At 33.0% G+C, this 14,148-nt stretch overlaps 1 protein-coding gene across 3 annotated transcripts in view; it reads right to left on the reverse strand.

Moving 5' to 3' along the window:
• Positions 1-3,665, reverse strand: part of LOC149186741 (peroxisomal fatty acid beta-oxidation multifunctional protein AIM1-like) — a 42,175-nt gene extending 38,510 nt beyond the window's left edge. Inside the window, exons 1-3 of one of the 3 annotated variants that reach the window (XM_089411110.1) lie at positions 3,468-3,665; positions 3,215-3,384; positions 2,645-2,716 (exon numbers count right to left, since the gene is read on the reverse strand). In XM_089411110.1, the coding sequence (XP_089267236.1) occupies positions 2,645-2,716; positions 3,215-3,308 (166 nt within the window). In that variant the 5' untranslated portion in view covers positions 3,309-3,384; positions 3,468-3,665. Of the gene's footprint in view, positions 1-2,644; positions 2,717-3,214 lie in introns of all 3 variants that reach the window. The other 2 variants (XM_089411113.1, XM_089411112.1) reach the window with 2 other exon arrangements.
• Positions 3,666-14,148: the final 10,483 nt, after the last annotated feature.

Genomic DNA, 14,148 nt, shown 5'->3' on the forward strand with positions numbered 1-14,148 from the left:
TAAAAAATAAACAATGGATCTGCTAAATACACTGTATACAGTATCTTAAGAGAACAAGTATGGCAGTGGGCTGTATGACTTTCCAATGATGTGAAAGAGGGATCTTGTGTTTTGTTGCAGTTGGCTCTCTCTCAAGCAACACCTTTGGACTTCATCTCTGTAAGGGATGTTTCTTGAGATTCACAACCAAAGTCTCCACCAGGTGAGAAAACACCCAATTCTCATTAGGTTTTGGCTTTGATGGAGAAACCATCACCATCACCCCTTCTGCACACCAAGAGTAACCAGATTTTGCAAGGGGAGGAAGAAGATCCATCCCATCCTTCTTATAAAGATGCAACCAATAAAATAAATATGCGCCTTTTACAAGAAGAAGGGACAAAGCAATCACCAAATCAATTGCAACAGGGGGGCAGAAAACTAGACACTCAATTTTTCATTGAAAGAACATCTAACAATCCTATACAAAGTGAATTTAAAGAAGGTCGAAATTACCCTTTTGAATCGTAAGGACCAAATAGTCAATGGAGGTTTAATGACCTCTGACTAAGTACTGAAGTAGTGAAGAAATGGGTCAATCTTCATTGGCGTGAAGATTGCCTAGTAAGATTTTATGCCAGAGCTTTTTTTTCCTTGGATCTTTTGCAACTCAAGAAAAGAGTAATCAAACCTTAAAATATAGGCCTTGGTTCTAGGATATGGCAGTTTTTTTTATGAGGCTATGGTTTCGCGAATTCAATCCAGCGGCAATGTCACTCTCAGACATTCATGGTTTAGTTACCGAATCTGCCACTCCATTTCTAGGAGAGAGAGTTCGTAGGAAATTGCACCGGTAAATCCCCTGGTTGTGATAAAAGAGGGGTTCAATAAGGCATGTTTACCTATGCCAGAATCTGTTTGACATAGTGATAGAACCAAACAAGGATTTGCCAAAAATGACACGGAAGGAGCACAGAGGATGCAGGCTTTGGATTTAGGAAAATATACAATGTCAGACATCGTTTGATGGCTTTGGTCACTTTGTGGAGAATTCTCCTAGGAGGGCAACCCAAGAGATGAATCCCAAGAAAACCTCCAGATGGCCTATGCAAAGGAGGGGGGTTTTAAAAATGTTAATAATTGAAGAAAAAGAATTCGAATTTGACTTGAAATAAGAAAAATGGGAAGCCAAAACAACAGGGGCTAAAGAAACCCTTGGAAATGGGACAACGATCGTGAATTGGAATTATGGGCTCCACAACCTAGTCTCTGGCAGACCCATGTTTGCATAAAAGATCCCATAACTCAGAGGATGAATCAGCAAAAAAGTGTAAGAGTTTACTTGAACGAGTGAAAAAAGTCGTGACTTAGAAATTAAAATACACCAAATTTAAAATTAAAAAAATTCATTAATATGAATGTTTACAATTTCAATATGATGCAGATTTTTACTAATTAGTAATAACTCATTTCAAGTGCATATATGATACTACACACTATAAAACAACATGGATTCTAAATAAGACAAGTCTATTGGTTGTTTATAGTGAAATCAAATCTAAACAATAAGCAAATTGAGTGTTTCTTTATGTTCTTCAGTTTCTTTTATCAGGAGGGGACCAAATCTGGCTTGTGAGACTCGTTTGACAAACTCATCGACTCAAAAGTCAAACTCACTACATCAATCTGACTTGTGTTTGACATGCAAATCAAAACCATGAGTATGACTCAAGGCCAAATTAGACTAGAAAGAATTGATTTGACTCAATTTCCTCTAGGAGTAGAGTCAACGCCTATGTTGCAAGAAATGCCACTTCAGGTGCCGTACCAAGCACATTTTCATACAGAAACACAGAAATGTGTGTGATATGGCCTTGAAATGCATTTCCAGCTGTCCAGATGTGTCCTAAAGAACGCTATCCAAGTACTTTGACATATGCTTTTAACATATTTGGTTTTGTTGTAAACATCCTGGTTTTATTATAACTTATCATAGAATAAAAAACCACCCTAAATATTTGGAATTAAATGTTGTAAATATTTGGAATTAATTAATTAAATGTTATAAAGCAGATTCATATGTACGTTTAAAAGGAAGAAGGAAAACTCATGGGCGTGTGCTCTAGCAACAGGCAGGGAGGTAATCGGCCAAGTATTAACACGGAGACCTGAGTTCATCAATCCTAAGTGAGTGTAAATGAGGATCAGTGTAAATTCTAAGGGATTTTGACATGATAACAATGTCCTTCATAGCATGACAACTTAGCCGAATGGATAACTATTAATACTATTTCAAATCAACCCAAAAAGAGAAAAACAAGAGCCAAAATCAAATTAAATTGGAACAGAATCCTTAATAGAATACAGTGCAACTTAGTCAAAGGAAAAACTCTTAACACTATTTTAAATCAATCCAGAAAGCGGAAAACAAGAGAGAATCAAATTAAATTGGAGCAGAATCCTTAATAGAATACTGTGCAATACAGTTGAAAGCAACCAAGATATAAGGTGAATGTTTTTCTTACAGCTAACACAAATATTCTGCCTTGCCTATAACAAGCAATGCTTACTCTTAAAAAAATGTTTTAACGGGCATTAGCATCACAGGGCTTAGCTTTAATATAAGAACCCATAAACAGGAGTATCTATAATGTAACGGCCATACCTTTCAACACGATAGCTTTAACGCCCTGATCTGAATGCAGCTGAGTGAAAGTTCTAAACAAAGCATTCTGAACTGCAGAATTTAAAGAAAAAAATCATAAGATTTATAGGAATAAATCTGAAAATTAATAAAAAAATGACAGTAATTTCAGTTCAAAACATATACAAGCCAATCTTATCCGCATACTTTTCAAGAGAACTTTTGCTTACAGAACAAAAACTGTGAAAATTAACTGAAATCAAACATAATATCATTGTTTATTCACAAATTTCAGGAAATTCAGCTCTGTACAAAAGATTCTGAACAGCAACATTTTAAAGAAAAGTAGTAAGTTTCTGCAAAAATTAATCTTCAAAATGAAATCAAAGACACCAGATATGTTGGTTTTGCTATATGCAAATGTTAAACATCAAGAATTCCAGTTAAAATCTCTACAAGCCAGTGTAATATGCAAAGTTTTCAACAGCGTTTTAGCTTACAGTACAAGAAACACCGTAAATTAACTAAAAATCCAACATCTTGTCTTTGCTTATACATGAATTTCAGAAAATTTAGCTTTAAAAATGTTACCTTCAGTGCTTATAGCATTCACAGGTGGGTAATCGACTGTTATTACAGCAACTCCATCTGCTCCTTTCTCTACTGTGACTTTCGCTCTCGCCATTTTTCAGAGAACAGGGATCGAAATCCGGATCAAGCAGAAGACGGAAATCAAGAACTCTGGATCGAACTTAAAAAGGCTGGAACTCCGGATGCAGAAGGTACCATCAATCGAAATCTGAACCAAATAAATAGGAGAGGGGCAGAGTTGGCAAAAACCTACATGCATGGAAATAGTGGTGATCCTTCCTGCTCAATCGGTCCCAAGAATGTCGAAAACGCCATGTCAGCGCCCGTGATCGAATCTTTGGAGTATTTGATTAGATATATCCGACTTATTAGGCAGGCTACAGGACCAGGTTCTTTAAGCCTCGGTAACAATGTATTGCTAGTGGGAAGCATGCTGTCCCCCGACTCCCCCATTCTCTTTGTGGATGGCTTTATTAGACGTGTTTATTCTACTGAAGTTTCAATGGTCAATTTGTGGTTAGAGGGATCCACGTAAGTTTTAACACGCGAGCTACGGTTCGTTGTCACCGGCGGCGGGAGATTATTTTCCACGTGCCCGCAAAATTCGAAAAGCAATGAATTTGCAAATTTACTAAAATCTGTGTTTCAAAATATTGAAATATCTTATCTAAAAATTTTAGGTTTGAAAACATATTCAAAAATCGAAATTTTCGTTACGTTTCAAAATGGACCCTCTTTATTCAACATGCACACCGAGTTTTTCGTTGACGTGTTAGATTCCTAACTAAATTTTCGTTGACTCAGTAACTTCTAAGTAAATATGGATTATCAGGTTGAATTTCTTTTGAGACCGGAAAAAGGAGAGTGGTTTTTTTGAGTGAGTATTGGTATTTATGGGTATTGTGTTAATTATTTTATATTTTTGTATATTTTTTATATGTGCAAGTATTTTTATGTTTTTTAGTATTGTGTTAATTATTTGGTATTTTTTTATTTTTTAAGTGTAAGTATGGGTATTGCGTTAATTATTTGATATTTTTTATATTTTTTAAATGTGCAAGTATTTTTATGTTTTTTTTTAGTATTGTGTTAATTATTTGGTATTTTTTTTTATTTTTAAATGTGTAAGTATTTTTATGTTTTTTTAAGATGTGGAAGTATTTGTATGAGTGATATTGTTTTTATTATCATTTTATCTATTTTTTATGTTTTTTAATGTGTAAGTATTTGTATTAATGATATTATTTTTATTTTAATGAGTTTTATTATTTTTTTTTTTTTCTTTAATTTTAATTTTTTTAATTTTTTTTATTTTTTAATTTATTTTTGTTGATTTGTTAACTTCTAATTATATGATGGGGGATTATGTAAATCGATTCCAAACACACATGGATTATTATGTTGAATTTCTTTTGAGACCGGAAAAAGGAGAGTGGTTTTTTTTTGAGTGAGTATTTGTATTTATCGGTATTGTGTTCATTACTTGGTATTCTTTTATGTTTTTTTAAATGTGCAAGGATTTGCATTATTGATATTGTTTTTATCAGCTTATATTGAAGTTTAAAGATTCATGCTTTTTAAGAGTTTTATTACTCACTTTCTTTATTTTTCTTTTCTTTTCTTTCTTTCTTTCTTTTTTGCAATTTTAACTTTTTCTTTTTTTAATCTTTCTTATTTTTGCTTGTAATTTGTTGATCACTATTTTAAGTGTAAAATTATATTTGTTGTCTTTTTTTTAGTTTTATGGTTCTTTGTAAAAGCTCTTGTTTTTTTTCAAAAAGAAAAAACCAACAAACTTATATTAGATAGAAGTTGTTTACATATGTCAAGTGATCTCTATTCCACTCAAAACACTGAAATGGGTTTTCTATTATCTCATCACACTACATGTATGCTATTAAAACAATATCAAAAGATTGTGAGATGTCTCTCAAAATAACATATACGTCCATCTAGATGTATCACTGATGCGAACCAACAGAATTAGTATTCGCCAGAAAATTCAAAAAAAGTAACAGAGGACGAAAAACATCTTTCGTCCACTTGCCAATATCCATTGTTGATATAATATGTATGTCCAAACTAAAAAAGAGTCAAATTTCCATTAATATCTGAAAATATATATTTAAAGTTGTGTAGCCACAATGGACTTTATAATGCTAGCATCATGTACACCAGAAAGAAAAAACGCCTCCCAAACAGCCACTATAGAACCAGTGTAGCAACCATGATTATGTATGTCATGCCATGGGAATTTTTCAAGAACTTTGGAGTTTGGAATTTTCAAACCTGGTGTAATATATCTCATTGAATATATGATTAAGTCCCACTTTGGACAGAGAATTTTTCATTTCATTCAGTTCCTTGTGGAGATGAGTAACCATTTGCCTAATTCTTTGTAACCAATTGATCGGCGACGGAGGGTTGAAAGACGTCCTCTTTAAAACCCACTCGACCACCACCTCCAAATATCCAAAACCATCCAATGTGTCAATTGACAGCCATTTATCACATAATAAAGTACCCCATAGTGTCAGCACCTCGACATGTGTATTAGAACCATAACCCCATTTAGCTGAATCGGTAATGAAGTCTAGGGTTTATAATAAATTAAGCACCACACCAACAAACATTGTCCTTTGCAACACCATCAAAATAAGCTAAAGGGAATCTATCCTCAATGTTTAATGGTAGAAGAGTCCTCAAAGATCCTACACAAATTTAGGACCAGATTCAATGTAGTAGGCAACAACCCTAATACACATGCCATTTATATTTGGAGGAGTATTTTCAAATATAAATAAGCTATTATTTCTCTAAATGCCCCATATGATATATAATGGAAGTGAACAATATATCTTGTATCCAAATATCCAATCCACCAAACAAGTTTCCGAGGAAGCAGTATTCCAAATAACATTAATGTTTAAGATATGCATAATGCCCAACTAGATTGAATGTGCAAATGAACACTTCAAAAAAAGGTGGGCCACATCCTCTAATTCACATCCACTAAAACACATCTACCTGAACTACAAAATCCCCTATGACACAAATTATCTAACGTTAATACCCTATTTCGCCATGCCATCTAGCCAAAACATTTAAGTTTGAGAGGAATCTGCCAACCCCAAATTATCTTGAACCAATGATAGGTCTCTAAGTATGGAGGAGTGATATACCAGTATTCTTTTGTCGTCTAGAGATGACCCTGGTTAGATATGCCTCCCCAAGAGAAAATATCATCTTTATCGCTAAGTGTAATGTTGACCAACATAAAATTTAGAACATACATGTCCCAATAATGAGCCATCTCGCCAATTGATACCAGGTCCTTAGAGCAAGTCCAGACCGGAAAAGGAACACCAAAATTTGTCAATATCTGATTTAATGTATAAACACTACAATTATGAATTAGACAAATAAGTGGTATCGATAACAAATGGTCACTAGTGAAACCACATATAGGATCAAGACCAATTTCAATCCTTGTACCATTCCCTACCTGCCACTTAATGTTACCCAACAACCATTTTCTAACCATCATCATATTCTTCAATATATATGAGACCGCACATGGAAATCAGGCGCCATCCTTAATCTAATTCACCATTGACTGATTCCTCATGTATTTCTCCTTAATGATCTAATTCCATATGCCTTCTCCAATGAGATCTCTCCATAAAATTTTCATCAATAGTGCCCAACCAAATTTTTCTAGGTCCTTTTTACCCCAACCCCCATCTTCTTTTCTGAGTGATAATACCTCCAAACAGCATGTTGATATTTTTGTGCATCTATTGAACCGACTCATATGAACTTTGAAATGATAGAATTAATGTTATTGATATGAATTTGGGAAGCATATATAGATGAATCCAATATACCGTTATGCTTTGTAGAATTGTGTGTACCAAGATCAATGTGTTGCCCAATGTGAGCCATCTATGTGACCAAGAGACCAACCTGTGTTTAAATTTATCAATAAGTCAATGCCAGTCTTTAATTTTTTAATCATTAGGTTTAAGAAAAAAGCTGAGATATTTAAAACCTTGATCGAATGTCATAGACTCCACATTAAAAAGACTAGCAATCTCTAGAAAAAATGTCAAATCCAATGAAGAAGTATTCAACAAAGATTTTGAGGAGTTCATCTATAATCCAGAAGCCTTGCCAAATATGCTAATGATCTGATGTAAATCTTATCATTCTAATACTGATATTTTTCCAAAGAAAAGGACATCATATGCAAATGTCAAATGTGTGATATGTAAATTTCTAGTAAGTCCCACACCCGAGAAAGTACTAATACGTTGTGCATCCATGATCAATATGTTCATGCCCTTAATAACAAGTAAGAAGAGTAGAGGAAATAGTGCACATCCCTGTCGTAATCCCTAAGTAACCTTAAAAAATGAGGAAGGCACTCCATTGATCAAAAACGCGAAGTTAGCACTTGATATACAAGCCATGATCCAATTCATAGCCCGAACCGAGAGACCAATCTTATGTAAAATCATATGCAAGAAAGATCAATCAACATAGTCAAAAGCCTTATGTAAATAAAGTTTCACTAAAACAACCTCTTTCTTTTTAATCTTGATAGAGTGAATGCACTCCTGTACAATAGCAACCAGATTTTGAATCTGGCGATGTTGCAGAAAACCAAATTGTTCCAACCCTCTATGTTTAGACGAAGTGGATTTCATCCTGTTGGTAATGATCTTTGATATCATTTTATATATTTTGTTCCACAAGGAAATTAGGCGATATTCCATAAAAGAAGAAGCATTTAATACTTTGGAAATTAGAGCTATAAAGGTGGACTTCAATGTGCCTAATATAAAATCTGAAGTTCTTGATTCTTTAGCCACAAACAATAAATCATGTCCCATAATGTCTATGAAATGAAGAAATAATTCAATTGACCAATCGTCTCGTCCAAGGCTTTTATCTCTGGAAAATGACTTCAAAACAACCACTAGCCCATCTAATGTAATCAATATGTCCAGTGTTTCATTAACCTCCTCATCAAATATAATCAGAAAATCATTTATGACTTCTAATTGTTTTTCTATATTCACCCCATTCTTGGATTTATATTACATGCCAAAATGTCGAGCATCCTCCAAATGAATTTCCTTAAGAGAAGTAATAGAATTACCATTTGAATCTTGCATCTCCCATATAGTGTTCTTTTAAAAGGTCTTTTGAATAGGAAAACCCTCATGACTTTAGTATTGCCTCTGCCTTAGTTAAATAAATGCAAAAACATCTTGTTGAAAACTTTGTTACTCAACAATGTCAAAGGCTTAATGTAAAGTGATGCATCATATAATGAGTATGTTCCATAAAGCATCACCTATTTGTGACGGGCTCAACCACAAGCTCAACCCTAACCTATTATTCAACAAGCAATTCATATTTATTTAGAAGATATTTAGGCTTGAGAATAAACTATTAGTACCTAAATTTGATGAGGTTGTCTATAGCGACAAGCTTGACTCTTGAATATACAACACGGGAGTACATTTCAAAACCCACTTAAACTTGATATAGGTCAACAAGATTTGTGAAAAGCTTGACTCTTGAATAGACAACATAAGAGCACATTTCAAAACCCACTTAAATTTAACATAAATCAACAAGATTAGCAACAAGCTTGACTCTCAAATATACAACACAAAAACACATTTCAAAACGTACTTAAACTTTAACATAGATCAACAAAATTCTAGCCATTGAAAATCAAAACATTACATAGTGACAAACCCACACATAACATGTAGCAATCAATAATCAACCTTTAATTGACACTTCAATTTTTTTTTAAAATATTGTTTATAAAAAATTAGTTCATTAAAATGCTATAATAACCTAAATACTTTAACAATTAGCCTCCAAACTTATAAAAATCCTAATAATTTAAAAACTTTAATTTTTATCATATTTAAATTAAAAAATAAAATTTTAAAAAATATTTACTTTATTTTCGACTTTTATAAACATTGCTAATTTAAAATAAAAATAACTGATCTTATTAAAAAATAACTACAAATTAAATAAATACCTTAAAAAATAACTACAAATTAAATAAATACCTTAAATAATTAAACAATAATTCAAAGTAAAACCTCTGTGGACCACCATGAAAAGGGATACTTTTAGAAAATCAAAACTGGAAATTATACTAATGATAAGTTTCCGAGTATTTCAATTTTAAATTGACCTTGAATACAAAATCTTTGTTTCGTGCTTTTTTAAAGATGAATACTAATTATCGTGGAGTCTACGGAATTCCTACGGAATTCCCAAATAATTAACTAGTAGATATTGGAGTCTAAGGACTTTCCAAAAATTGACTGGTAGATAATCACGAAACAAGGAGGCCTTTGCGTTTACAGTTGTTGGTACAAAGTTGTTTTCATTTCCAATACGTATGTGCATTGGCAAACTTAATCAAATAACAAACACTTCCATATTAATGTGATAATTTGTTATATATATATAAAAATGTGGGGTTGGGGTCGTGTTTAGTGGATGGAATTAGATTGTATTTGTGAAGTGAGATTGAGTCAGAGTTTAATTCTTTCAAAGTGGATTCCATTCTTAATTCTTCTATATTTTTAGAGGTTTGAATATGATAATTAGTGAGACTTAAATTTCACTAAAATTAACTAATCTACACATCATGGATATTGTAATAAAGATATTAATTATTGGTTATTATTAGTGAATGTGGATTAACCCATTTTTATTATGTAAGGATACTTATGCGAATTGAAATAATATGTTAGGTGATTTGTAAGAGGATAGACTTTTAATCTTGTAATATGTCTTTTATTATGTAAGGATACTTATGCAAATTGAAATAATATGTTGGTGATTTGTAAGAGGATAGACTTTTAGTCTTGTAAGATGTCTTTGGGTCCTGGGTATTAACCTTTTCCCTTAGATTCAAGGAAAATAAGCTCTTAACCAATAAAAAGTAATCTTAAGTCTTATTCTCATCTAAAAGAAGTGGTTTTAACCTTCATCTTTATCTATAAGAAAACCAGTATCCCATGTTAGTAATCATAGAAGCTCTAACAAAGGGATCATGTACTTTCCTCATGCAATGTATTTTAACCCATACATAAAAGCTCTATTGTAGTTTGACATATGCAACATTCATATTTTATAAAGATACAAAAAAAAATTAAGGGAACAAAACTTATCATAACTCAGTTACCAACTAATGATGAGAATAACCATTAATAACTATCATCTATGAATGAAAATTTATTCAACATCATTATTCAAAAGAAATAATGCCACCTAAAATAATTACTAATAATCCATAAAGAAATAAACTTTTTCTCGTACCAAATGTCTCTTAATTTTAAATCATTAACTTATTTTTTTACGTTTAAAGGGAAAAAAATAAAAAATTAACCAATCAAAAATAATTTATAATTTTACCGTCAAACAAAAACAATTTTAAGGTAAACAACATATCCACGCTTTTCCGAAAATTTTTGTTATTATTAACATATCCACGCTTTGAAATAACAACATATCCACTCTTTGAAATAAAGTCCAACAACAATCACATTATCTAAAATTAAAACTTTCGCATTTTAATTTTAAACAATAAGTTGACCCGAAAAAAACTGTCCTCCATGAAAGGTGAGTATCCCAACATTTTCAAAATCATTTTAATTTTAAACAATAAGTTGACCCGAACAAAACTATCCTCCATGAAAGGTGACTATCCCAACATTTTCTAATTTTAAAAAAGATGAAATTTAATTATTAAAATATGCAACGTGGATTATTTATTTTGATGATGAAAAAATATTTTGTATTTTTTTATTATTAAAAATAGATTTGTTGATTTTATTTGTATTAAAATAAATTATTATTATTTTAAAATTTAAATTATTTTTTAATGTCGTTTTTAGTTTTAATTAAAATTATTATTTTTTATTTAAGTGTTGATGGTATAAAAATGTATAATTTTAGTAAAATTATTAATAAAAATATTATTTTGTAAAATAAGAATAATTTTAAAAATATTATTAAATCAATTTTGGAGGGAAAATTGTGGAGTGATGAAGAGTTAGAAAAGAAAAGGAAATTAAGATATTATAAAGAGGTAATCAATTCCAATCTCAAAAAAAAAGATATCTCTTTATTGTGACCACTGTAAAGCAAATAATAAACGCTGCTAAAATAAGAACAAATTCTCATGAGCTTCATAGTGAAACTAAAAGTTGGTCAATTCCCAAACACCATGAGATGAAACACTCTATCCCTTTTGGACACTAAGAGAGATGAAGAAGAAAAGTATTTTCTCCTTTTTTTCCCTGAATCATACATTGTCTAGCTTATATTTACATTCAAGTTAAATTTCAAAATATTTCTCACATTGTCAACCTTCTTGATCTTTTAAGTCGGAAAAAATATGATGATCTTGAAATGCTTCTCTTAATGTTTTCCAATCATAGGAATAAAATGCCAAAGAATTCAGAACAATCTCTTATCTTCCTAAGGTCTAATAAAACATTTCAATCTTAATGGACATTTGATCATGTGCTCAAAAGTAGGCTAAAAAACAAAGTGTCAAAATCTCGATAAACTCAGATTCAGATCGAAGAGATCGTCATTTTGATTCCAACAATGTGAACGACACTCAAATCTAAGCTCATATGCAGAAGTTAGAGTAAGTCAAAGTTGAGGTTTGACTTGGACACATGGCAGGATTGGATGATGTAGCATGGTCCTCCAATGAATGAGGAGGTGCCAAGTGGAAAGCTGCCATTGGCCCCCGCATGTCAGAAATCGCAATCGCAGACAGATCGGCGTTAAAAATCGGCCTCAGAACAACCAACGTGTGATGCAATAAGTCAGGCAGGAAGGCATTCAAGAATCGATCAGAGGCGCGATGCGATGGATCACAATCACAGATCAGCGAAGGGAAGGCATTACGGAAAATCGGCCCGAGCGTACCCTGGTTGCGATGTGATAAACGCAATCGCAACTCACAAGAAAACAAAGACCTACATTAGGTTATCCGCCAATTGCAAAATGCAAAAGGATCCCAGATGTGATGCAACTTTAAGTTCCGGTTAATACTCATGTTGGGTCCGCCACATCACAATCGCACATTGTCCGTCGTGTTCACAAGACCATAAGACCGCCAGATTTTTACGCCGATTGCAATTTGCAATGAACAATTAACCGATAGATTATGGTCCACTACGTGGCGAAATTTTCGCCAAGTTAGCGCATTTTTGGGGCTAATTTGTAGGTTCATGCCAGAAATGGGGCAATTTGTGGAGCGAATATTGGGAGAACTAGGGGAAGTCATAACTTCTTCAGTTTTTCACTAAATTGGATGCAAAAAGAGGCTAGATAGCCATTTTTGGACATTCTAAACTGATTGGAGCAGGTTTCGGAAGCATTTGAGCATTGTAAACACATATTTTTTTACACGTTTGAGCATAATAGAGAGGACCAAGCCATTGGACGCTAGACCAAGGAGACATAGCCCAGGAGCGGTGAACTCCTTTATCATGTGCTTGTTGTAATGTGTTTTTGATGATGTTCTGTATATGTTTATGCTGCTATTCAATTTCTAGTTTATGTTAAATTGCTCATAAAATTAACATAAAAACTCTTCATTTCACTTCCAAAAATTGATGAATCCTTAAGCACAATGAAAGCATTTTGTTTATAATCTGAGGAAGATCTTAGCACTGCAAACTAATATTCTAAATCAGCCAATTTGGTATCAAAGCACTAGGCTTGTTTTGTGAAAGAAGGATTTAATTGTTTGCAAGTTTATGCCATGCTTACAAGGTTAAAACTTAAAAGAGGTGAAGGAAAGCTAGTTGGAAGCCCTGAAGTTGGGTCAAGGGGAAGAAGAGCAAGGTTTCCACAATCTCCAACACTAGTGCAACGTCAAGTTGCAGTTGAGACTCCAGAGATCATGTCTCATGAAGGAGAACCTACAAACATGACAGAAGATGAGAATACCTTCAGAAATGATTTCTTTGATATGACAGAGATAGTGAAGGTCCTCTATGAAGAGAGGAATAGTAGGTTGCAAGGAGAAAGTTCCAAACCTCCCAAAAGAGAAGGCTCTTCAAGAGGAGGTAATGGAAATGGAGACAAACCTCCACCCTCTCCACCATCTTCTTCATCTTTTTCTTCACAAACATCTTCACACTCTTCCACTAATACAACCCTTACTCATAGTCATCATCATTCCTCAAAAGGAACTAGTAAATCACCTTTTTTAAAACTTGATGTTAAATTCGAGTTGCCCATGTATAATAGTGAAATGAATGCAGAGAAGCTTGATAATTGGATTCATCAGTTGGAGGTCTATTGCAGGATTCAAAACCTTCAACAGGATGACATAAAGATTCAATTAGTTTCCTTGAGAATGGAGGGTGCACCACTGGTATGGTGGGAATCAAAGACCCAAGAGGAGATTAAAAAACACAATAAGATCTCAATTTTTCTTGGAATGATTTCATTGCTGCAACCCAAAGACAATTCTACCCTCTAGCTTATATGAAGAAACCCATCATGAATTGGCAAAACTTTAGACAGCTTAAAGGTCAAAATGTGCAAGATTACACCATTCAAAAAAAGGTCTCTGATGTTAGGTGTAGATTTGCAATCATAGGACACAATGTTGAAGTACATATGGGGTTTACACAGTTACCTTAGACATACTATCTTAATGTTTAATCCCAATAATCTAGATGATGTGTGTGTGCAAGCCACTCATCTTGAGGCAAGAGGGAAAAACACCCCAGAAGAAGGTAGTAAAAAGCCATTTAAGGGTAAAGAGAAAGAAAAGGGTTTCAAGGGGAAGAAAAATGCATCCATTAAAAAGGAAGGAGAGAAAACCATATGCAAACACTATTCTAGAGAGGGTC

This window comes from Pinus tabuliformis, chromosome 3_1, assembly GCF_031772625.1.
Source record: "Pinus tabuliformis cultivar Carrire ecotype Pingquan chromosome 3_1, CPIR1, whole genome shotgun sequence".
NCBI lineage: Eukaryota > Viridiplantae > Streptophyta > Pinopsida > Pinales > Pinaceae > Pinus > Pinus tabuliformis.